The sequence below is a fragment of the Rhinoraja longicauda genome, chromosome 8, assembly GCF_053455715.1.
Source record: "Rhinoraja longicauda isolate Sanriku21f chromosome 8, sRhiLon1.1, whole genome shotgun sequence".
NCBI lineage: Eukaryota > Metazoa > Chordata > Chondrichthyes > Rajiformes > Arhynchobatidae > Rhinoraja > Rhinoraja longicauda.
Window position 1 is genome coordinate 44977948 of NC_135960.1, and position 26869 is coordinate 45004816.

General features: G+C 43.1%; 2 protein-coding genes across 7 annotated transcripts in view; one reads left to right on the forward strand and one right to left on the reverse strand.

Annotated features, from left to right (window-relative positions):
• The window catches only part of kcnh7b (potassium channel, voltage gated eag related subfamily H, member 7b), a 289477-nt gene extending 278520 nt beyond the window's left edge, over window positions 1–10957 (forward strand). For all 6 annotated transcript variants that reach the window (XM_078403802.1, XM_078403803.1, XM_078403804.1 and 3 more), the window contains 3 exons: window positions 3350–3521; window positions 6700–6883; window positions 10374–10957. In XM_078403802.1, coding sequence (XP_078259928.1) covers window positions 3350–3521; window positions 6700–6883; window positions 10374–10640 — 623 coding nt within the window. In that variant the 3' untranslated portion in view covers window positions 10641–10957. The remainder of the gene's footprint in view (window positions 1–3349; window positions 3522–6699; window positions 6884–10373) is intronic.
• An 8235-nt stretch (window positions 10958–19192) lies between these two features.
• Window positions 19193–26869, reverse strand: part of LOC144595910 (sorcin-like) — a 30459-nt gene continuing 22782 nt past the window's right edge. Inside the window, exons 6-8 of the mRNA XM_078403808.1 lie at window positions 22690–22803; window positions 21097–21155; window positions 19193–19762 (exon numbers count right to left, since the gene is read on the reverse strand). Coding sequence (XP_078259934.1) covers window positions 19736–19762; window positions 21097–21155; window positions 22690–22803 — 200 coding nt within the window. The 3' untranslated portion in view covers window positions 19193–19735. The remainder of the gene's footprint in view (window positions 19763–21096; window positions 21156–22689; window positions 22804–26869) is intronic.

Consider the following 26869-nt stretch of genomic DNA (forward strand, 5'->3'; position numbering starts at 1 on the left):
ACCAATTAACCTGCACGTCTTTAGAGTGTGGGATGAAACCTGAGCACCCGGAAACAACCCACGCAGTCACAGGGAGAAGGTACAAACTCCGTGCAGACAGCACCCGTAATCAAGATCAAACCTGGGTCTCTGGCGCTGTAAGGCAGCAACTCTACCGTGGCGCCACTGCACCACCCCACACTTTGATTCGACATTTAAAAGACTTTTGGACAAGTACATGGATTTTAGAGGGATCTGGGCCAAACGCAGGCAGGTGGGACTAGTGTCGGTGGGGCATGGACGAGAAGGGCCGAAGGGCCTGTTTCTGTGCTGTAAGACTCTATGACTGCAATACTGATATGAGAACAGTGACGCCAAGGAGTGAAATATTCACAGAGGATTAAACAGCCGGAGTGAGGAAAATAATTAGCAGATGGTAAAGCTATTTAAATCCCCTGGAATCAGCAATGCTTGAGATTTAAATAGCCCAGAGCTGGGTTCTGTTATTTGCATTCCAGATACACCAGTTTTACTGGCGTGAAAGATCTTAAGTTGCAGTTAGACTGCTTTGAAGGTAGTAATAGAAAAATTCAGACTGCCGTCTATAGATCATGAGAGGAATAGACAGGGTGAATGCACGGAGTGTTTAAACCAGAGTAGGGGAATCAAGAACCTTTCCCATACCCACCAACATTTCCCATCTATACTAGTCCCACCTGGCTGCATTTGGCCCATATCCCTCTAAACCTAGCCTATCCCTGTACCTGTCTAATTGTTTCTTAAATGTTTTGAGAGTACCTGCTACCCTGCTGGAGGGTAGAAACAAAATGCTGGCCGAAACCTGAAACGTCACCCATTCCTTCTTTCCCGAGATTCTGCCTGACCCGCTGGGTTACTCCAGTATTTTGTGTCTATCTTCGATCTAAACCAGCATCTGCAGTTTTTTCCTACTCTGCAAGAGGGTGTGAGTCTTGCCTCCCAGGATAGCTATGAATAGAAGATCAATGGGAGTATTTCAAGAGGAAGTGGATTTTTTTTTAAAGATCGGGGATTCGGGGGCTTTGAGGATGTGGAGGAGTTGAATCCTGAAACAAATCCTATCGACTAGTGGGACAGGCCGGAGTGGACAAGTGGCCTGTTCCTGTTTCCCTTTCAATCTCAGAACTACATGAAATATGCTTCAAAACGAACAACATAGAAAAATAACTTAAGTCTGTCGGCAACTTGCACTTGACCAATCACGTATATCAGCATATCAAAGCATGAATGAACATTAAGTTCTCTAATTTTAGGTAACCTCTTACAACCCTTCCTTCCCCTCCCCTTTCTCTCCCCCCCTCCCCCTCCCCTATCTCCCCCTCCCCTCCACCCCTTTCCCCTAGCTGCACCCCACCTGGACTCACACCTATTTCTTCCCTACCCATCCACCAACGTTGCTTCCTCTGGCTTCACAATTCACAACTCCTCAATCCTTTTGTCTCGCACCTTCTATTTTACTCCATCTCTGGCTTTTCTCCAACCATCTGCCTATCAAAACCCTCCTCACATGTGCTCACCTATCACCCGCCAGTCTTTGGCCTGCTCCTCCTCTCTCCCAGCTTTCTCCCCCTACAATCATTCAGAAGAAGGGTCCCGGCCCGAAACGTCACCTATCCATGTTCTCCCGGGATACTGCCTGACCCGCTGCTACTCCAGCATTTTGTGCCTTTTTTAAAAATGAAGTAACATCACATAATTGAAAAAGTTCCAGTTTGTCTTTTTTTCATTCCTTATGTGATGTTTTTTTTCTTAAATTACCTTGTTAGAATAATCTTGTTGACAATGATAAATCATGGTACAACCAGATAGAGTTATAGAGTCATAGAGTGATACTGTGTAGAAATAGGTCTTTCGGCCCAACTTGCCCACACCGGCCAACAAGTCCCAGCTGATGTGGACTTGTGCTTTTCCACCTTAGTAACCCACAATATGTATTCATAGCAGATATACGTAATCATATTGCACAAAACACAAAGGGCCAGGGGAACTCAGTGGGTCAAGCAGCACCTGTAGAGGAAAAGGACAGACAATGCTTCAGGTTGGGAGTCTGAAGACAGACCCCGACCTGAAACATCATCTCCATTAGACTTTCCCCCTCCCACGTTTAGCAATGTCCTCTAGTGGTGGCCATTTCCATCCTGGGAAAAAGGTTCTGACTGTCTATCCTATCTATGCCTCTCATAACTACATATATATCTATCAGATCTCCCCTCAAACTCCAATTATAATTAAAATCTTTAAGTACCATTTACTGAATGTAGTTTGTTATAACACCTGATATTTTTTTAAGGATATTGGAATCAAATTTGCAATGTCCTGTATTTTAGTTTCATTACCAAATGCTATTATTTTCTCCACAGACCCAAACGCAAGTTTCAATGTTGTAAATAAGATTTTTTTTAATTGTAATTTAGTTTTTTTACAAAGAATCAAATGATAGTTTGCCACATTTCTGGTTGTATACTGAACTCATGAGAATAACTAACCTTGCATGCTTCTAGACACAGACGTTGCTTGACCCGTTGAGTTCCTCCAGCATGTTGAGTTCCTCCAGTTCCTCCAGCACTTTGTTCACAATTCCAGCATCTGCAGTTCCTTTTATCTCCTAGTAGTGTCTCCTAGTTAATGGTTTCAACATTTTAATCTTCTACATGGGTTTGTCACGAGGAATTCTCCAAAGGTAACACGCCAAGTGTTGGAAGACACGGAGTGCTGGAGTAACTCAACGGATCAGGCAGCATCTCAGGAGAACATGGACAGACGATGTTGTGGGTCGAGACCTTTCTTCAGATTCATTGTAGGGCTTTGACCCAAAACGCCACCTATCCACATTTTCCTGAGATGTTGCCTGACCCACTGAGCTACTCCAGCACTTTGTGCCTTCTTTTGTAAGCAAGGAGATGCAGTTCTTTGTTTCTACACCAAGTCATAGTCTTACAGCGTGGAAACAGGCCCCTTGGCCCAACTTGCCCACACTGACCAACATGTCCCAGCTACACTAGTCCCACCTGCCTGTGTTTGGCCCAATCCCCCTAAACCTGTCCTTCCCATATACCTGTCTAAATGTTTCATCAACGTTGCGATAGTCCCTGCCTCCACTACCTCCTCCGGCAGCTTGTTCCATACACCCACCACCGTTTGTGTGGAAAAGTTACCCCTCAGGTTCAGGTTCCCCCCTTCACCTTAAACCTATGTCCTCTGGTTCTCAGTTCCCCTACTCTGGGCAAGAGACTCTGTGTATCTACCCAATCTATTCCTCTCATGATTTTTCACGTGATTTTGATAGCGTTGAAAGTGCTTTTCATTTTTTATGCTCTCTGGATTTCACCAGATGCCAGCGAGAGACTAAAGGATTGGGAAAGTGGAAAACCTGTGGAATATCCTGATATGTCCACCCAGTCTGCATCTTCTCATGCAGCCCCTGGTATCTCAGAGTCAGGAAGCGACTTAACCTATGGTGAGGTGGAGCACAGATTAGATTTACTTCAAGAACACCTCAGCAGGTAATGAGTACTACTCACCTCCAATAAAGGAAAGATATTTGAGTAAAATAATAATCGCCTTTGTTTGTAACTATGAAAGATGATTGATCTCTGTTTTTCTCCTCATAGATGCTGCCTGACCTGCTGAGTGTTTCCAGCATTTTCTGCTTTTATTTTAGATTTCAAAGGTTATGAGGAGAAGGCAGGAGAATGGGGTTGAATGGGAATGATAAACCGGCCACGATTGAAGGATGGAGTAGACGATGGATCGAAAGGCCTGATTCTGCTCCCATGATTTGTGAACTTACGTGCAAGATTTCTGGCATCTGCAGTTTTTATTTTTAATAAAAATTTATGATTAATTTGGACAAAAAGAATTTGATTTGATGAGATGTGCCAACAGGATGAATTAGATGATCAGAACAATTTTCTCCTATGTGCACCAGAACAAATTAATTGGCCAGATGTACTGGTTCCATATTGTTTAGAATCTTAGGGACGCACAAAATGGAAACAGGCCCTTCGGTCTAAATCATCCATGCTGACCAAGATGCCTCATCTAAGCTAGTACCACTTGCCCACATTTGGCCCGTATCCCACTAAACCTTTCCTATCCATGTAGCGTCTTTTAAATGTTGTCATAGTACCTGCCTCAACTACCTCCTCTGGCAGCTCGGTCCATCTCCCCACCGCCCCCTGTATGAAAAAGTTGCCCCTCAGGTTCCTATTAAGTCTTTCTTCCCTCATCTTAAATGTATTACCTCGGGTTCTTGATTCCCCTACCCAGGGTAAAATACCATTTTCCCTATCAATTCCCGTCATGGTTTTATACACTTTTTTAAAACAAGTAATAAAGATGAATTCTGAAGACTATTGGACAGAATATTTCCTTGTTACCAGCTTTAAAAACGTGTATCAGCCAGAACAAAATATATATATTTTTAAAAGAGTGTTATTTTTGAAAGGTACAACATTGAAACAGCCCCTTTGGCCCACTGAGTCCATGCCAACCATCAATCACCCATTCACACTAGTTCTATGCTATCCCACTTTCTCATCCACTCCCCACTCCACACACAAAGGAGAATTTATATAGGCCAATCAACCCACAAACCCGCACATCTTTGTGAAGTGCAAGGAAACCGGAGCACATGGAGGAAACCATGTGGTCACAGGAAGAAAGTGCAAACTCCACGCAGAAAGCACCCATAGTCAGAATCGACCGGTGTCTCTGGCGCTGTGGGGCAGCAACTCTACAAGCTGCGCCATTGTGCTTCTTTGATAATAATTAATTAGTATTTATTCACAAAGTATTTTCCAAGTCACTTGTTTGTGCCAAGCCTGATGCCAAGTTAAACTGATCTCATCTGTCTGCGCGTGATCCATATCCCCCCATTCCCTGCGTATCCATGTGCCTATCTAAATGCCTCTTAAACAGCACCATCTTATCAAATGCCTCCACTACCACCATTGGCAGCACGTTCCAGGCCCCCACCACCCTATGTGGAAACAAACTTTCTCTGCACATCCCCCTTAAACTTTCACCCTTCTCACCTTAAAGCTATGCCCTCTCCTGTTGGACATTTCTACTTTGGGAAAAAGGTTCTGACAGTCTACCCTATCTATGCCTTTGATCGTTTCATATACTTTCATCAAATCTCCCCTCAACCTCCAATTATAATTAAAATCTTTAAGTAACATTTACTGAATGTAGTTTGTTGTACTGATGCACTTGACATTACAAAAAACAATATTGGAATACATTTTGCAATGTCCTGGATTTTAGAGTTGTATTACCAAATGCTATTATTTTCTCCACAGTAATCTCTCAAGCACATTTTAAAGTTGTAAATAAGAATTTTAAAAATTGTAATACAGTTTTTTAAAAATAATCAAATGATAGTTTGCCACATTTCTGGTTGTTTACTGAACTCATAAGAATAACTATCCTTCCATGCCTCTAGACATGATTGAGTATTTCTATTCCAAAATCAAAGGTGATGGCTAAGTGATTTAAGTCGAGTCTGTCTGGGAATGGCGAGCAAGAAGTTCCATCTGGTTAGTTTAGTTTATTGTCATGTGCACTGAGGTACATGAAAAGGTTTTTTTGTTGCATCCTATCCAGTCAGCGGAAAGACTGTACAGGACCACCACCGATTTTCCAGCACCTTTGGTTCCAGAGCCTTGCCGTATTATCCGGCTTGCCTTGCCAACAGAGGTCCCGGCCAAGATACCGATAATTGGCCGCAGAAGTCCCGATGAGGTTGAGCTCGACTGCCTCACCTGACCTAGGCGCCACATTTTCAGGGTGACTTCCGGGGGGAGAGGAAATTTCAAGTGCATTCTCGTAATTTTGTCTGGATTAAAGGAGGCGCCGGACCACCAGTTTCTCGAACATTATTGGTGGATCTGTACACGATTACAATCGGGCCATCCACACTGTACAGATACAGGATTAAGGGAAAAACATTTAGTGAAAGATAAAGTCTGATCACAGTCTGAGGGTCTCCAGTGAGGTAGATGGGAGGACAGGACTGCTCACTGGTTGGTGATAGGATGGTTCAGTTGCCTGATAACAGCTGGGAAGAAACTGTCCCTGAATCTGGAGGTGTGCGTTTTCACGCTTCTGTACGTTTTGCCTGATCGCAGAGGGGAGAAGAGGGAGTGACCGGGGTGAGGCACGTCCTTGATTATGCTGGAGGCCTTGCTGAGGCAATGTGAAGTGTAGATGGTGTCAGTGGAAGGGAGATTGGTTTGTGTGATGGTCTGGGCTATGTCCACCATTCTCTGCAATTTCTTGCGGTCTTGGACGAGCTGTTCCCAAACTATTACAGAATCCTGATAAAATGCTTTCTATGACGCATCTGTGGAAGCTGGTGAGAGTTGATGGGGACATGCCGAACTTCCTAAGTCTTCTAAGGAAGTAGAGCATAGGTGTGTTTTCTTGGCCATTGTTTCAATATGACTGGTCCAGGGAAGTTGCTTGGGATATTTGCTTCTAGGAACTTGAAGCTTTCAACCATCTCTACTTTGGCGCCATCAATGTATACCGGAATGTGTCAATGAAGTCGATCACAAGCTCCTTTGTCTTGCTGACATAGAAAAAAGCTTGTTGTCTTACAATCTACACTAGTCCCACCTGCCTATGTTTGGCCCATATTCTTCTAAACCTTTTCTCTCCGTGTCGTTTATTTTCTAGATTGGAAACACAGATGTCGACTGACATTCATGCCATCTTGCAGTTACTACAACGGCAGTCCATGTTGGGACCTCCGGCATACAGCATGGTGACCGCGGCAGGAGACTACCAGAGACCATCGTCGAGAGTGATACATACCGTCCAACCCGTAACCACCAACCACAGTTTCCCGACAACTCCACAGGTAAACATCCATTACTGGACAGAGGTCATAGAGCCATACAGTGTGGGAACAGGCTCTTCAGCCCAACTGCGTAGGAAGGAACTGCAGGTGCAGGTTTAAACCGAAGCTAGACACAAAAAGCTGGAGTAAGTCAGCGGGTCAGGCAGCATCTCTGGAGAAAAGATGCTGAGAGAGCACCAACGTACAGGTGTGTAGGTTAATTGGCTTGGTATAAGTAAAATTGTCTCAAGTGTGTGTAGGGTAGTGTTAATGGAAACATAGAAACATAGAAAATAGGTGCAGGAGGAGGCCATTCGGCCCTTCGGCCCTTTGAGCCAGCACCGCCATTCATTGTGATCATGGCTGATCGTCCCCAATCAATAACCCGTGCCTGCCTTCTCCCCATATCCCTTGTTTCCACTAGCCCCTAGAGCTATATCTAACTCTCTCTTAAATCCATCCAGTGATTTGGCTTCCACTGCCCTCTGTGGCAGAGAATTCCACAAATTCACAACTCTCTGGGTGAAAAGGTTTTTTCTCACCTCAGTTTTAAATGGCCTCCCCTTTATTCTAAGACTGTGGTCCCTGGTTCTGGACTCGCCCAACATTGGGAACATTTTTCCTGCATCTAGCTTGTCCAGTCCTTTTATAATTTTATATGTTTCTATAAGATCCCCTCTCATCCTTCTAAACTCCAGTGAATACAAACCTAGTCTTTTCAATCGTTCCTCATATGTCAGTCCCGCCATCCCAGGGATCAATCTCGTGAACCTACGCTGCACTGACTCAATTACAAGGATGTCCTTCCTCAAATTAGGAGACCAAAACTGAACACAATACTCCAGATGTGGTCTTACCAGGGCCCTATACAACTGTAGAAGAACCTCTTTACTCCTATACTGAAATCCTCTTGTTATGAAGGCCAACATTCCATTAGCTTTCTTCACTACCTGCTGTACCTGCACGCCAACTTTCAGTGACTGGTATACAAGGACACCCAGGTCTCGCTGCACCTCCCCCTTACCTAACCTAACTCCATTGAGATAATAATCTGCCCTAACCTAACTCCATTGAGATAATAACCTTGTTTCTGCCGCCAAAGTGGATAACCTCACATTTATCTATATTATACTGCATCTGCCACGCATCTGCCCAATCACTCAACCTGTCCAGGTCACCCTGCAAACTCTTCACAGTTTACACTGCCACCCAGCTTTGTGTCATCCGCAAACTTGCTAGTGTTGCTTCTAATTCCCTCTTCCAAATCATTAATATATATGGTAAACAGTTGCGGCCCCAGCACTGAGCCTTGCGGCACTCCACTCGCCACTGCCTGCCATTCTGAAAAGGACCCGTTTACTCCTACTCTTTGCTTCCTGTCTGCCAACCAATTTTCTATCCATGTCAACACCCTATCCCCAATATCATGTGCTCTAACTTTAGTCACCAATCTCCTGTGCGGGGATTCCTGGTCGGTATGGACTCGGTGGGCCGAAGGTCATGTTTCCGTGCTGTATCACTAAACAAAACTAAACTAAACTAAACTTCAGACTGAAACTCTTCTTTCCCCTGAGTCTGAAGAAGGGTCTCAACCTGAAAGATTACCTATTCCATTTCTCCAAAGATGCTGATTGACCCGTTGAGTTACTCCAGCTTTTTGTATCTATCCACAGCCCAACTCGTCCATGCCGAACCAAGATACCCCATCTAAGCTAATCCCATTGGCCCGTGCTTGGCCTATATCCCTCTAAACAAATGGGCACGAGCATAGATAGGGGACATAGTCAGAACCTTTCCTCCCAGGATAGAAATGTCAAATACTATAAGGCATAGCTTTGAGGGGAAAGGGGCAAAGTTTATAGGAGGTGTGCAGGACAGGATTTTAACATGGAGAGTGGTGCGTGCCTGCAATGCGTTGCCGGCGGTGGAGGTGAAGACAGACATGATAGTGTGTGTCTCAGAGAGTTTGGGATTAACACATGGATATGCAAGGAATGGAGGGACATTGATCATGTGCAGGCAGAAGAGATTAGTTTAATTTAATTAGTTAAAGCGACTTTTGGATAGGAACATGGATATGCAGAAAATGGAGGGATATGGATCACGTGCAGGCAGAGGAGATTAGTTTATCTTAGCATCGTGTTCAGCATGGACATTGTGGGCCAAAGGATTTGTTCCTGTGCTATACTGTTCTACGCTCTATGCTCTATGTTCTATGATTCAGGCACCAACATTAGGGCCTGTATCAGTCCACACATATATGAAACAGTCTATACCTACCTTCAGGCAAGACTCAGGACAAAGGTTTCCACAATGTGTTGTTGATGGGATGTGGAGGGAGAGGGCGGGGGAGGAATCTATGGCAGAAGAATGTCAAATCTGCCGTGTGTCGCCTTGAAGGTTTGGATGTATTCGTTACGTGTAGTGAGGTATAATGAAAAACTTTGCTGTGCAAGCTATCCAAACAGATCAGATACCACAGATGGATACAATCAAGTCATATTCAAGTACAATCGATAGAGCAAAGGGAAAGATGCAGCGTGCAGAATTATAGTACTCAGCATTAGTCCAATGTCTGCAATGGGGTAGAGGTGAATCAGTACCCTAGCGTATGTGGCACAGAGGAGCAGCTGGCAGAACTGCTGCTGCTGCCGCCTTACCTGGGATCGACCCTAACAACGGGTGCTGTCTATATGGAGTTTGTCGATTCTCCCCATGACCGTGTGTGCTTTTTCCGGGTGCTCCGGTTTCCTCCCACACTCCAAAGACATAAGGGTTAGTAGGTTAATTGGCTTCGTGAAATTGCAAGTGTGTAGGATAGAACTAGTGTCCGGGGTGATCGCTGGTCGGCGTGGACTTGATTGGCCAAAGGGCCTGTCTCCACACTGTAACTCCAAACTAAATTAAACTAAACTTGTGGAATGGCCTTTCAGAAGCCTGATAACAGGCATTTGAGCAACAAAGGTCCTGAAACCTCTCGTGTAGGAAGGAACTGTAGATGCAGGTTTATACCGAAGATAGACACAAAGTGCTGGAGTAACTCAGCGGCTCAGGCAGCAAAGCAAAGATAAAGGAGGAGGGTTCTGACCCGAAACGTCACCTATCCTTTTTTTATAGAGATGCTGCCTGACCTGTTGAGTTACTCCAGCACCTTGAGTTTGAGTTTGAGTTTAATTTATTATCACTAGTACCAAGGCACAATGAAATGCTTTTGTTGTGTGCTAACAAGTCAGCGGAAAAACAATACATGATTACAATTGAGCCATCCAGTGTACAGATACATGATAAAGGGAATCATGTAACGTTTAGTGCAAGATAATGCCAGTAAAGTCCGATCAAAGATATTCAGAGGGTCTCCAATGAGGTGGATAGTAGTCCAGGACGGCTCTCAAGTTGTTGGTCTGATGGTTCAGTTGCCTGATAACAGTTTTGTGTCTATCTCCAGCAACCTCTCTTCTTGCTGCATCTCTTGTGATAGATTCCCACCATGAGTTTCAATTCTTTCTTACAGAGTCCAGAATTTTTGGACTTTGAGAAATCCAACCTGAAATCCAAAGAGTCATTGTCCAGTGGTGTTCACCTCAACACTATATCGGAAGACAACTTTGCCGCGTTTTTGGACCAAGAACAAGAGCAAGAGTTGCCGTCGCAACCACTGCAGGTGCAGCCCTCCCGACAGTCAACACGACACCCCTCCTTACCCAACCCCTCGATGCACACCACGGGACTGTTGGGCCTCCATAGGCATCTGTCAGATCCTGGTCTTCCAGGCAAATAACCAATGAGCACTCTGCATCTCAATAGTTCTGCTGCTTTGAGTGGCTGTTTTTTCCTTTTGATGAATAGCATCCTCCATGTACGACTCAGGGGTCTGTGAAAGAAACTGTCCATATGCAAAAGCACTGTAGATTCATATCAGCTCTGAGCTCCCAATGTCAATGTTCCTCTTTAACAATGATCTGAAAGCTTCAATAACGATACATTTAAAACATCGTCGCACTGCCAGTAATCGAAGGCACCTTAAATAATAATGCCTGAAATGCATGCCGTTACATTGGTTTCTGTGTTGCATGAAGTTAATTTAAACTCAAACTAGAGAGCTCATGGGTTGGGGAGGGGGGCGGGAGGGAGGGCAAGGGAGAACAATGTCTGTATACTTATGTCTGACAAACAAAGGCTGCAGTTCAGGTCCGAACTAAATATTATTACTTGAAATTAAAAAAAGCTACTGTAAGCACACTGAGCTGATAGCTCGTTTAACTAAGTGGGAATTGTACATTTTGTGCTTAAACTAACATTCACCCATTCCACTCAACCCCCGTTCAGCTTGCATATTTGTTTTCTTTTTCCTCTAACGTTGCTATTCTATGAAGGAATGGGAAAACGCATTTGAATCTTCATAGTGAAGAAGTTACATTATAGGAGTCTAGTATAATAGTGGCCTGAGAAACAGGCATACATGTGGATTACAGCTGCCAATTCCAACCAAGAACTTGGCAGATATGTCTTAGTCGTGAAAGGTTCGTTAAGTCTAAAGTGCAATAAATATTTTTGTATATCTGGTGCTTGGTTCACATGGTAGCAGATGTTTAAGATACTGATTTTTGAATAATCATTTAATAAGTCCATGGTTATGGAGAAGACATAAAGGCAGGCAGCTTACAAGTTCATCGGTGGGCTGAGGGGCCTGTTTCCATGCTGTGTCTCTAAACTAAACTCTAAACTAAACAACCTTGTAAATCTATGAACATTGATTTCTCTAATTTCAAGTAGCTCTTGCATTCCCTCTCTCTCCGTCCTTCCCCCACCCTGGTCATTCTGCTAATTTCACTGTTCACTTCCCTTCATTATCACCTCCTCCACAACCAACAATGGACCATTGTTGTCTCCTTGGCCATCAGTTCCGGCTCTGATTTGTTCTGTACCTTTTCATACCTGTACTTTCCCTCTCCCCTTAAGAAGGGTCTCGACCCAAAACCCTATTCTGTTTCTCCAGAGATGCTGCCTGACCCACTGAGTTACTCCAGCACTTTGTGTGTAACCTCGTAAATCTGCTCTAAATTCATTCCAGTTTATTAGTATCTTTTCATAAGTTCATAAGTCATAGGAACAGAATTAGGTCATTCAGCCCATTGAGTCTACTCCGCCATTCAATCATGGCTGATCTACCTTTTCTCTCAACCCCCTTCTCCTGCCGTCGGCCCATAATCTTGGACACTCTTACCAATCAAGAAACTGTCAATCTTCACTTTAAAAATACCTAATAACTTGGCCTCCACTACCATCTGTGGCAATGAATTCCACAGATTCATCACCCTCTGGTTAAAGAAATCGCTCCTCATCTCTTTAGAAAAGATACTTCCTTTTATTCTCAGGCTATGGCTTCTGATCCTAGATTCACCCACTAGTGGAAACATCCGCTCCACATCCACTCTATCCAGGCCTTTCACCATTCAGTAAGTTTCAATGAGGTCCCCCTTCATGCTTCTCAACTCCAGTGAGTACAGGCCCGGTGCCTTCAAACGCTCAACAGATCAAATTGTTTGTCAACATCTCTGAAGAACATGGACCTGAAATGTCACCTATCTGTGTTCTCCAGAAATGCTGCCTGACACTGAGTTACTCTAGCCCTCTAGCACCAGCATCTCCAGTTCTTTGTTTCTAATTCAAATTGTTCCTTTTTTTGCTTTCCAATCTAATGATTAATACAACTACTTATCTTAATAACACTGATAGTTAAGACAGTTTTTGCATTTAAATGTTGAACACAGCACAGGAACAGGCCCTTCAGCCCACAAAGATTGTGTCGAACATGATGCCAAGATAAATAATGTCCTCTGCCTGCATGTGATCCCTAACCCTCCATTCCCTGCATATCCATGTGTCTATCTAAAAGTCTCCTTAACGCCACTATCATATCTGTCTCAACCACCACACCTCACTGCTCGTTCCAGGCACTCTGCACTCTTTGTGTAAAAAACCTGCTCCACACATAGTCATAGAGTGATAAAGTGTGGAAACAGGCCCTTCGGCCCAACTTGCTCACACCGGCCAACATGTTCCAGCTACACTAGTCCCACCTGCCTGCGTTTGGTCCATATCCCTCCAAACGTGTCCTCTCCATGTACCTGTCTGTTTCTTAAACGTTGGGATAGTCCCAGCCTCAACTACCTCCTCTGGCAGCTTGTTCTATACACCCACCACCCTTTGTGTGAAAAGGTTACCCCTCAGATTCCTATTGAGTCTTTTCCCCTTCACCTTGAACCTATGTCCTCTGATCCTCAATTCCCCCTACTCTGATACTGTGTATCTACCCAATCTATTCCACTCCTCTATACCTCTTTTAGATCACCCCTCATCCTCCTGTGCTCCAATGAATAGAGACCCAGCCTACTCAACCTCTCTGAACCCTTTCAAGTTTGACAATATCTTTCCTATAAAATGGTGCCCAGAACTGAACACAATACTCTAAATGTGGTCACACCAACATCTTATACAACTGCAACATGACCTCCCAACTTCTATACTCATCTTTAAACTTTCCCTCTCTTACCTTAAAGCTGAGTCCTAGGAAAAAGGTTCTGACTGTCTACCCTATCTATACCTTTCATAAAGTTATAAACTTCTATCAGTTGTCCTCGCAGCCTCCGATACTCCAGAGAAAACAATTCAAGTTCTTTATAGCTAATACCTTCTAATCCAAGCAACATTCTGGTGAACCTCGTCTGCATCCCCTCCAAACCCTCTACATCCTTCCTGTTACGGGTAAACCAGAACTGCACACATTGCTCCACATGCGGCCTAACCAAAGTCCTATAAAACTGCTAAACATGATTTTCAGTCTCTTAAACGCAATGTCCCAACTATTGAAGGTAAGCATGCCGTATGCCTTTCTACCACACCATTAGTTGTTTTGCCATTTTCACCGAGCTTCGACTCCAAGATCCCTTTGTACATCAATGGTGTCCTGCCATTAACTGTATACTTTACCTTTATATTTGACCTTCAAAATGCAACATCTCATAATTGCTCAGATTAAACTCCATCTGCCATTTCTCTGCCCATATCTGTAACTGATCGACATCCTACTTTCTTTGACACCCTTCCTTACTGCCCGCAACTCCATCAATTTTTGTGTCATCTTTAAACTTTACTAAACAACCCATTTTCATTTTTTGTCCAAGTTCTCTAAATGTATCACAACCAATAGAGGCCCCAGCACAGATCCCTGTGGAACTCCACTGGTCACAGATCTCCAGCCAGAATAACATTCTTCCACTGCTATCCATGTAGACAACATTCATTACCCTAGGTGTTACAAATTTGAAAACCTTTTATGACTTGATTTGACCTCATATAAATATGTGAACATTGGCTTAAACATTATCTCAGATAAGTCAGGGTAAACGACGTCTCGAAATATTTACTCTGCATCAGGAGTCCAACATAACAACATTGCAATTTCTTTTCACTCTTGTTGGTATCTTAATCAACTTAGGTACAGTTCAGAGCATGAAACGTTTGTTAATGATTTTAACTTTTCAATGTCTCAATTATGTATCTCTAAAATAAATTCACCGAAATGAATTTGTTCAGAAAGAGCAAAAATTTATAGATTCATAGGGTCATACGGTGTCGAAACTGTCTCTTCAGCCCAACTTGCCCACACCGCCCAACATGCCCCGTCTACACTCGTCCCACCTGCCTGCGTTTGGCCCATATCCCTCCAAACCTCTTCTATCCTTGTACCTGACTAAACGTTCCCTAAACATCACGATGGTACTGTATCCGCCTCAACTATCCCCTCTAGCAGCTCATTCCATACACCCATACACCCTTTGTGTAAAAAATTGACCCCTCAGGTTCTTATTAAATCTTTCCCCACCCTGTAAATTGTCCCTAGTGTGCAGACCTCGTACACTAGGGACTATTTATAATTTTTTATCAAAGCCAATTAACTTACAAATCTCTACGTCTCTGGAGTGTGGGAGCAAACCGTAGCACCCGGAGAAAACTCACGCAGTCGCAGGGAGAACATGCAAACTCCGTACAGACAGCACCTGTAGTCAGGATCGAACCCGGGTCTCTGGCGCTGTGAGGCAGTGACTCCACCGCTGTGCCACTGTGCCACCCACGAGCTCGATGATTTGGAAGAAAGCTATTCATAGCCTGAGAGCTTTGTGGCTTTTGTTCTTTAATCGTACCATGAGTCAAAACATAAAGTTTCTCTGAACCTTTAAGATATTATCAACTGATGTACTATCTAATTAAACCATAGCTATTTTCATTGTCTAGAGCAGCCAAGATGCAAGGTATTGTGCAGTGCTTAGGACTAGGTGAGTCACAACGTAAAGCACACAATGTTTCATTAAACCACAAAAGATGATCATTTTATCAATAATATTTTCGCATCTCACAACACAATTGCAAAAATCATCCTTAAAAAATCTTACTGTCTGCCTAACTTTCACATGGGAATAAGAGATAATTCCCTTGTAACTTATATAGTCTTCATCACTGTAGAATAAATTATATATGTTACACTACAAAAAGGCACAAAGTGCTGGAGTACCTCAATGGGTCAGGCAGCATCTCTGGAGAACATGGATTGGTGGCATTTCGATTTCAGAATGAAGTGTCCCGACCTGAAACGTCACCTCTCCATGTTCTCCATAGATGCTGCCTGACCCACGGAGTTACTCCAGCACTTTGTGTTCCTTTTTTTTGGTAAACCAGCATCAACAGTTCCTTTTTTCAATTTTTTACACTCAAACCATTGTGCATTTTCACTGCACTTAACTCAAGCTGCCATGTGGTCCATGTGAGATATACATAAATTTAAAATGCATTTATTTTTAAATTTGTCATGGTTGTGACATGTTCATGAGATGTTAAAAGGATAACAAAAATCATTTGATGGCATTATTTATTTTTCCTGACTCATTTGAGTGAGCAACAACTATCGAAAACATATAACTTATGCGTTGCTTCGTTGGTGTTTTTCTTATTAATGGTGTAATCATTCAGTTTAAATTTGCACAATTTCACTTTTAACTGGAAATTTTGCATAGAACATTGTAAATAGTCACATTCTGATAATGTACAGCTAAGAAGGAGATGGCATTTGGAGTAAGATACTGTACCGATGGAGAATTCAAAAGACAGAGAATGTTTGTAAAAATAAAAATTAATACAACTCTAAAATAAATCTATTAATACTCCAAGAACCAGGGTCTAGTACTTGAAAGCATCCATACCCTGTAAGTAGTTTTTTCTGTTGCTGGTTATAAAAGCTTTAACAGTATGGATGTGTTCCAAATTTTCCCGTTAAATAAACCTGGTTTCTGCATCTGAGCACAATTTTCCTACTGGTTTAGTTTCAAACAGTTTCCAAACACTTTTACCCTTCACTAAGGCAAAAAAACAACAAATCTGCTACTGGTGTTCCTTCTAATGTCCTTTCTTATCTTGCCTTTTTGCATGATGGCAATTCGGCATTTTTGTCTCCAAGAATTTATAAACTAAACTAAGAAACCAACTCTTTATGACAATTTTGTTCTTCTGTGAAGTGTGTTAATACATAACTATTTTTAAGCATTTATAAAGCCATTCACTGTATACTAGGTTTTGTACAATGTAACACTTACCATTTATTTTTGAATGTTTCCAATTTGTTCCCAGCTGTACAATGTGTAACAAATACAATTTGGAAGACAAACTTTTATTATGTTAATGCTGCAAATAAATTAAGAGTTAACCTGAATCTTCTGAAGTTGAATCTTTATTTCCATCTTAACTAATTCATCACCATTTCAATCATTTTAGGCAATCTCTGGGATTTGAGAATGACTCGCTTAATTTAGTTTAGTTTGGAGTTATAGCATGGAAACAGGCCCTTCAGCCCACTGAGTCTATACAGATCACCCGTTCACAGTTCTATGTTATCCCATTTTCTCCCTACACACTGGGGGCAATTTGCAGAGGGCCAATTAACCTCCAAACGCACACACCTCTGGGATGTGGGAGGAAAGCAGAGCATCTGGAGGAACCCACACGGTCACAGCGAGAACTTGCAGACTGCACACACACACAGCACCCGAGGTCAGGATCGAATCCTGGTCTCTGGGGCTGAGAGATAGCGTCACTACCAGCTGCGCCACTGTGCCTGCCGCCCTAAAGTGTTCATACGTGTAGCCCATAGGTTTGGTTTAGTTTAGATTAATTTATTATTGTCACGTGTACCAAGGTGCAGTGAAAAGCATTTTGTTGCGTGCTAACCATTCAGTGAAAAGACTATCCAAGTTTACAGTCAAGCTGTCCACGGTATACAGATACAGGATAAAGGGTAGAGCATTTAGTGCAAGATAAAGTCCAATTAAAGATAGTTCGAAGGTCTCCAATGAGGTTCAAGGATTCTTTAGTGTCACAAATCCATAGCAGTGAAATTTTTGCACAACCCAAATGCCCCAGTTGCTACAATTTTGGTTATTTAAAAAAAATAGATAGCAGGTCAGGACCACTCTAGTTGATGAGAGGATGGTTCAGTTGCCTGATAACAGCTGGGAAGAAACAGTCCCTGAATCAGAAGGTATGCGTTTTCACACTTCTATACCTCTTGCCTGATGGGAGGGGAGAAGTGACCGGAGTGAGACATGTTGATTATACAGTTAGCCTTGCCAAAGCAGCCAAGGAGTAACTCATGAATACTTTGTTTGATCTATCAAGGATTAATCAACTATTAAGACCTCATCATCATCATCATCATCATCATATATCTACAGCCGGAAACAGGCCTTTTCGGCCCTCCAAGTCATTACAAGTTTGAGTTTCTGAGGTTTGCTACTAGCTGAGTGTTTCTGTGGGATATCAATGCATGCTCTCGAGATTCTCAATGCATTTCCAAATGCACTATTTTTCAGTTTTGAACAAATTTAAAAAACAAAAATAGGTTTATTTACAGGTCAGCAGCAGTGATAAGAGTTGCTGCCTCACAGCTCGAGACCAGAATTCGATCCTGACTACGGGTGCTGTCTGTACGGAGTTTGTACGTTCCCCGTGTCCACATGGGTTTTCTCCGAGTGCTCCGGTTTCCTCCCACATTCTAAACACATGCAGTTAATTGGCCTCGGTAAGTTGTAAAATTGTCCCCGCAGTGCAGGATAGTGCTAGCATAAGGGGCGACCGCTGGTCGCTGGTCAGCTCGGACCTTCAGCAAAGGGCTTGTTTCTGCACTGTATCTCTGAAGTCTAAAGTTATTATTGGCTGCACATTCTAGGGAGGTAGTCACACCCAAGATACAGGCAGAAAGTAGCTGGGTGATCACGAGGAAAGGTAAATGGAATAAAGGAAGAGTGCAGGAATCCCCTGTGGACATTCCCCTCAGAGACAAGTACAGATCCACCACTGATTTTCCAGTGCCTCGAGCTTCTGGATTATCCGTTTTGCTGGATTAACAGAGGTCCCAGTCTCCGTGGAGTCCAACGGTACCAGAACTGTCCACCAAGCCCTTCAAGGGGCCGACTATGGGAACTGATCTGCTGTCTTTGGCCTCACCCCAGCCACAGGAGGCTGACCCGTCGATCAGTAGCAGAAGTCCTAATGAGGTCAAGATCGGCCGCCTCACTCGGCCTAGGCACCACATTTTCGGGGGGGGGGGAGGGGGGATTTCAAGTGCCCTCTTGCAATTTGTCTGGATTCTCCCTATGACAGCATGGGTTTTTTTATGGGTGCTTCAGTTTCCTCCAACTTTCCAGACATGCAGGATTATAGGTTAATTGGCTTCTGTAAATCACCGCTGGTATGTAAGATGGGGTAGCATAGAACAAGTGTATGGGGTGATCATTGGTCAGCGTGGATTCAGTGGTGCAAAGGATCTCAAAACTAAACATATAAACCAGGTACAGGAAATGGGGCTATCATGGATGGGACATGGCCAAAGGGCATGTTCACGCTGTTACCCAAGGACATGTCTAAAATAGCCACAAGGGCAGCATAGTGGCGCAGCGGCAGAGTTGCTGCCTTACAGCACCAGAGACCCGGATTCAATCCTGGCCACGGGTGCCGTCTGTACGGAGTTTGTACGCTCTCCCTTTAACCACGTGGGTTTTTGCCGGGAGCTCTGGTTTCTTCCCACATTCCAAAGACATGCTGATCTGGGTTATTTGGCTTTGGTGAAAATCGTAAATTGTTCCTCGTTTGTAGGATAGTGTTGATTGCTGGTCCTTGCAGACTCAATGAGACAAAGAATCCATTTCCGTGCTGTATCTCTAAACTAAACGAGCTAATTAATACACCTAATAATGAAGCACCAATTTCTCTTTACAAAGACGCTTGTATAAAAACTTTTGCCACTATTTTTTATTGTATTGCATTGACAACTGGGAATCCAGCATTAACAAGAAAGTAAAGTATTTTATTACATGATAAAACAGTATGAAAATGTGAAAAATATATAACTTTTTAATAAATTGCAAATGGAAATACTAGTTAAATGCAAAGTAACGTTTGGTTCACAAAAGAAAATTATTCACATTAGCTTGATTACATCATACATTACAATAGGCCCAAAACCTAAACTTTTGTAATTAAACTATGCAAAATTTCCAAGAGGCACAATCACAAAACCACCAACGTGTAAAGTAATATTTTGCAAGCTATTAAAGAAATATGTAATTTGGCAAGTGAGAGCATAACAAAGTGTACACATCATAAAATCCAATTTCCTTTTTTATTTTACACAATAAAAAAGAAAAAAAATATACAAAACCACTAGACATTTATGCAGTGTAAGTAGGCTTAGTTTATCTTCTCAGCAATATAAATCACTGGTGTTAATCCACAACAGATCTTTGCAAAATGGATGCAATTGTGTGTTCAAATGGACATGGTGCACTGGATAAACTACGAGAAAGAACAAAGAAGCAAGATTAAAAAGAAACATTAATTCCATGTGGAACAAGTTGTAAATAGCAATATAGATTATAAAATAGCGCAGGTTAAATTCATCTAGAATTGTTGAAGCTGGTAATTCAAACTTTATTTGGCCTTTTGAGTTAAAATATTGATTCACTAGAATTCTTTAGGCTCGACTTTAGACATACAGCGCAGAAACCTTAGGCCCACCGACTCTGCGCTGACCTGCAATCCCCGTACACTAGCACTATCCTACATACCAAAGCCAATTAACCTACAAACCTGTACGTCTTTGGAGTGTGGGAGGAAACTGGAGCACCCGGAGAAAACCCACGGGGTCACAGGGAGAACGTACAAACTTCGTACAGACACACCCATACCCAGGCCCCTGGTGCTATAAGGCAACATCACTATCACTGTGCCGTCCAAATTTAATTGAATTGGGAAAACACCAACATTTCGCCAGGGGAAGCATTACATAGGTTAATTGGCTGAAGAAGGGCCTCGACCCAAAACGTCACCTATTTCTTCTCTCCAGAGATGCTGCCTGACCCGCTGAGTTACTCCAGCATTTTGTATCTACCTTCGGTGTAAACCAGCATCTACAGTTCCTTCTTACTGTAAATTGCCTCTAGCGCGCAGGATGCTAAAGTGGGGTAACATAGAACTAGTGAACGGGTGATCAATATTTGACATGGACTTGGTGGGCCAAAGGGCCTGCTTCCATGCTTACCTCGAAACGAAACAAAAAACCCGTTAAAGTGTGATTACAAGGGTTATGTGTGAACATACAATTAGGAGTGGGAAACAGGCACCTGGATCATTGAGGTTGCTGAGAGATTTAATAAGCATTGAGCTCTGAGTTCCCAGCTAAGCCCAGCTCTTTCAGTATTCAGAGATAAAGCATGGAACCACTGAGTTCACACTGACCACAGACCGCCCATTCATAGTAGTTCCATGTTATCCTATTTTCTTATTCACTCACTACAATGTAGGGACAATTAACCTACAATGTGCACGTCTTTGGACGTGGGAGGAAACCCAAGCACTCGGAGGAAACCCGCATGGTCAGAAGGAAAATGTGCAAACTCCACACAGACAGCACCCAGGGTCAAGATCAAACCCAGGCCTCTGGCGTTGTGAGGCAGAAGCTCTACCAGCTGCACCACTCTGCCGCTACCTCCTTGATGCCCGAAATCAGTCCCACTTTGCACCAATCTTACCAAAATTAAACAGTCATCCCACAATATCTATTTTCATGGGCTGTTATTACCCTTTAGAAACAAAGACATAGTAAAGCTCATTATCCTTTAGCTGCTTACATCATCGTAAGTGAAGTTCACATATCCTTGTTGCAGACTGTCCCTTCGTCTGAAAGCATCTGTAACAAAAGATAATACCTTTTACATTCTGAGTAAATTGCTACTGGATACTACTCCAAATTCAAAATAACTAAAATCTGCATGAGCGCCATAAAGAAATGGAAATTGTACGGAAATGTTAATTCCTTAGAGAGGTAGATGTTAACCAGGAAAGCATTGGGAGATATTTAATGAGACTTGGTCACCAGGCCAATACGGGGAAAGAGGAAATAAATGAACTAGTGTCTCCCAGGTCCTGCAAGTAAATCAGACAACGGCAACATTATATTAGATGCCTTGATTATTTCCAGAATCTTACACAACTTTCACTCAAAAAGTTACAAAAACAAATACTGAATTGCTGAAGTTACAAGAAATACACAGCTCATAGAATCATACAGCTTCAGCCCAACTCATCAGTGCTAACCACATTACAACCAACCATTCGCCAGTATTGGCCCAAATTCCTCCAATCCGTTCCTGTCTGTATAATTGTCCAAATGGTTTTTTTTTTTAACGCTGTTAAAATATCTATCTCAACTACCTCCTCTGGCAGCTCATTCCACATACCCACCAACCTCTGCGTGAAAAAGCCGCCCTTCAGGTCCCTTTTAAAATCATCCCCTCAACCTAAACCCTCCTCTACTGTGGGGAAAAAGACTACGGAACTTCACCTTGTTTGAGGTGGCGAGGAGGAACTTCTTTGGTCAATCTGTGGAATTCATTGCCACAGAGGGATGTGGAGGCCAAGTCAGTGGATATTTGGCAGAGATAGACAAATTCTGGTTAAAACGGGTGTCAAGGGTTATGGGGAGAAGGCAGGAAAATAGGATTAGGCGGCAGAGGTCAGTCATGATTGAATGGCGGAGTAGACTCGATGGGCCGAATGGCCTAATTCTATTCCTACAACTTGTGAACGTAAAAAAAAATTAAGATAACAAAAATGGAAAACCTGCAAGATTGTAAGCAGATTTCAATGGTCCAAAATGGCCAATAATGAGACAACAAAAAAACATCAAAAGGGAGGTGAAAACTGAATCATGTTGAAAAACTACTTTTTTGCACCCTGAAGATAGAAGAAATTTATTAAGAAAAGCAAATATTGTACATATTAAACTGAAAAATGCAAGAATTTTGTAGCATCCTGGGCAAATGGGACTAGCATGGATGGGTTGGGCCTAAGGGTCCATTTCTGTGTTATATAATTCCATGTAAGGCAGCAACACTACTGCTACTGCCACTGTGCCGGCCCAAATTATGACTATTTTAAACTTTAATTCTGGTCTTAAATGGGGCACTTTATCATACCCCCCCCCCCCCCAATCCATCAAAACACACTAATGATGACACTGATGCCAGGTTTATTCAGTACGAGAGGCATTTTAAATGCTTTTAGGTAGACACAGAGAAGTGCAGAGAATAGAGATATGGATCATGTCCAGGTAGATGCGATCAGTTTAACTTGGTATCATGTTTCGCACAAATATTGTGGGTTCCCGTGCTGTACCATGTTCTACAAAGAAGAAATTGGTGAGCATCCAAAAAAGAGCATACCTGTGATTGCCCGTAACTTTACGCAGCAGGCAACATAGTCATCAAAGTAAGTCTTCCCATCTCTGCAGTAGCGTTTAATGATGCCATTTATAGCTTGGGCACTCAACCTGTATCCTAGAAATACAAAAAAAATTACATTTGCAAAACAAACTGTTCCTCGATGAAGAACAACAAGATATTTTGTGGAGTCTACAAAAAGCCAGAGAGAAATGTGAATCCCACAGAGGCTAACAGCAATTCCAAGCTCCCTCGTTGAGGCACGTTTCAGATAACATACCACCATGCTGAAAGCAAACTGCAGCATCAGACTGGCACAGTTTTAATGTTAAATAACTTCATGTCTGCAGTCAATGTTATATTATTGCCTGTATGAATTTGGAATACAGACAAATCATTACCTCACTGGCACGAGTTCATATTTCCATGCCACGGGGAAGTCAGCGACAGTATATTTACACAATATATGTTATACATACACCATATTATTTCTCAGCACTGATTTTGTTTAGAGCCTGCTTTCAAAATCCAAGTCATTTTAAAAAATATAACTTGCAACCCAATTACCAAACCCAGAAACCGTAGGGAAAATGGTTGACCAGGTTACATTGCATGAAAATAAAACAGCAAAGAAAAAAAAGGGTAAGAAAGCATTGGAGATTTAACTGAACAGGGAAAGAGCTAACAGATTCAACACTAAAACAAAAATGATTCCAGTTCTATGTAATTTATGCTGGTTTAAACAACAGCAATAATTTATGCTGGTTTGAACAACAACAATAATGAAAACTAGAAAATAAAGAATAGGAATTTACTGGTGCTATGGAGATTCTTCTTCAGGGCTGAGTAGAGGACTTTAGCACAGGCATGATTACATAAAATGGTTGCCTGGATACTGGGAAAGATCAAAATAAGAGGCAGTGGAAAGGCTGGCATTACATTAGAGGTAAAACAAGCTCTCCAGCCAAAGTGAATTACAAGTTGCCTGGTGAATCTAGGGTAGATGGGTTTATTGTGGGCGAATGCAATGGTTGGCTTGGACAAGGTGAGGCAAAGGGTCTGTGACTGTGCTGTATAGCATCATGACTATGGTGACATTTTGCCATATTGTTGGCTATAATCTATCAACTCTCCAGGGGTACAGGGCTAGCACCAAAGGACCAGAGGGTTGCAGAATGCTGCAACCTTCATTCACACCAGGGGAAAAGGTAAACCTACTCGTTGAGCAGTTTAGGGATGCTTCAGTAATAATGCGGGGTAAATGAAGTCACAAATTGAGTATCACAAAAGACTCGTTGGAGCAGGCACTAATGCAGAATATAACAGCAAGAAAGGATTAAGATTTTCAATGATTGACACACACTACAGAAATCTTCATAAATGCAATAATTCAGCTTTATCAGACAAGCTGCAAGATGGACAAAAATCCAAAATATCAGCTAAAAAAATAAGCAATCGTGGTGACTATTACATAAAGAATCCCAGACTCGAACATAAAGTACAGCTGATAAACAAGGTTGTTTTATTTTCAATAGACAATAGACAATAGGTGCAAGAGTAGGCCATTCAGCCCTTCGAGCCAGCACCGCCATTCAATGCGATCATGGCTGATCACTCTCAATCAGTACCCCGTTCCTGCCTTCACCCCATACCCCCTCACTCCGCTATCCTTAAGAGCTCTATCCAGCTCTCTCTTGAAAGAATCCAACGAACTGGCCTCCACTGCCTTCTGAGGCAGAGAATTCCACACCTTCACCACTCTCTGACTGAAAAAGTTCTTCCTCATCTCCGTTCTAAATGGCCTACCCCTTATTCTTAAACTGTGGCCCCTTGTTCTGGACTCCCCCAACATTTCAACCCAGAATAGCATGGATTGTTTCTAGTTCTCAAAGCATGTTGCTTTAGAGCAGGGGTGTCAAACTACCGGCCTGCGGGATGATTTGGGGAAAAGCCAGTGCTGTTAGATTATACACATAAAGCGAGCTACATGACTACTTAAAACTCGCAGGAAATATGAATTTTGCGCGGAAGGAGATTGCAAGTCCGATCTGTAGCTGTCACCTCCCCACTCCCCAGCTCCCAGGAGTGAGTGGAAGCTACGCCCATACCCGGCCATGCGGTGACGCGGGCGGGAAGGGGCTGCGCTGGGGAAGGTGGGGAGTCTCAGCGTTGTGGACACCGACCGGGAAGTGCCTGGGCTGCCGCCACAGAGACCACCACCATGTACCCGAGACCCAGGTGAGTGCGTGGATAGAGGCTGGTGGGAAGTCGCCGCACTGTGAATGGGGCCGCAGACAGCAATCCAAAATCTGAGCTATTCTCCAGAGTGGGGGCTCTGGGTTTGGGTTAAGGTTAGGTGGGATGTGAAGACATGCTGGTAGTAATGCAGGAATAGGGAAGAGAAGGGAGAGGGGGAGCAGATGAGGAAGGGGTGTCGAGGGAGGGGAGTGGGGGAGTAGGTAGTAAAGAAAGGAGGTAGGGACCTAGAGGGGTTGAGGAAGGGAGCAGGAGAAAAGGAATGGTGCTTAGGGATGAGGGAAGAGAGGAGATTTAGGGATGAGATAAGGAAAGAGAGAGGATGAAGTAAGGGAGGGGAGTGGGAGAGTAGTTGGAAGTGGGGATAAGAGAAGGGATAGGCTGAGGAAAGGGAGAGGGCAGATGAGGGAGAAGGTGAGGGTAGAGAAGAACATGAAAGATGAAGGGAGAGGATGTGAGGGGGAAGAAATTCCCGGAATGGCGGTACTGTCATACGTTGAAAGACTGGAGCGACTGGGCTTGTATACTCTGGAATTTAGAAGGATGAGAGGGGATCTTATCGAAACATATAAGATTATTAAGGGATTGGACACGCTAGAGGCAGGAAACATGTTCCCGATGTTGGGGGAGTCCCGAACCAGGGGCCACAGTTTAAGAATAAGGGTAGGCCATTTAGAACGGAGATGAGGAAAAACCTTTTCACTCAGAGAGTTGTGAAACTGTGGAGGCCAATTCTCTGGATGCTTTCAAGAGAGAGTTAGATAGAGCTCTTAATGATAGCGGAGTCAAGGGATATGGGGAGAAGGCAGGAACGGGGTACTGATTGTGGATGATCACGTTGAATGGCGGTACTGGCGCGAAGGACCGAATGGCCTACTCCTGCACCTATTGTCTATTGAAAGACATAAGAAGAATGGGGTGCGGGGCCTTCAGGTGAGATGACGGACAGACCATCTTTCACCATGTCAGGTAGCTGCTGTTTGGCTGTTCACCACCCAGACAGCCCATTGTGGACAATACATAAACACTGTAGGAAGACTATAAGACAGGGGAACAGAATTAGGCCATTTAGCCCATCAAGTCTACTTTGCCATTCAACCATGGCTGATCTATTTTCTCTCTCAACCACATTCTATTGGCTTCGTTCTCCCTGTAACCTAATCAAGACCTATCAATCTCTGTCTCAAAAATACCCAATGTCTTGGCCTCCACTGCTGTCTGCAGCAATGCATTCCACAGATTCACCACCCATTCCTCCTTATCTCCATTTTGAATGTATGATCTTTTATTCTGATGGTGTGACCTCTGGTCCTAGACTCTCTTATTACTGGAAACATTATTTCCACATCCACTCTATCTAGGGCCCAGATACCAATCATAAAAGTAATGCTTGCTAGGCAATCGTCTTCATAAGATACAAAATTCGTAAAGTGAAACACTTTGTAGTTATAGCAGAGACTGAGACACATGAGAGCAGATTGAAAAAACGAAGACAACGAAAGCTGTGGGAGCGCGCGCGTGCGTTTCCCCCGTGCACAACTGATCCTGCCCGCATGAAGCCGCATTTTGACCTAAAATGAGTTTGACGCCCCTGCTTTAGAGTGTACAAATCTTCAGAAGTTAAATCACTTTATTCTTTCTTAATACTTTACAACATTCTACGGTCACATTAGCTAGCTTGGGTAAAAAAAGTTAGTTTTGCGGCATACGTCAAAAAAAAGAAATTACACAAGGAAAGTATAAACTAGCTCAATTACCTTATGCTCAACTATGCAGTCTCCTTTTATGAAGGATGACTTCAGACTCATTCTCTTGATTATTCTGCTCAGCCAGCAACAACCTTGACCACCAATGCTGGTTTTTGGTGAACTTCTGCCAGGGCTCAGTTTCAATATTACAAATCGATGCCCTTGCTGTAACACACCTC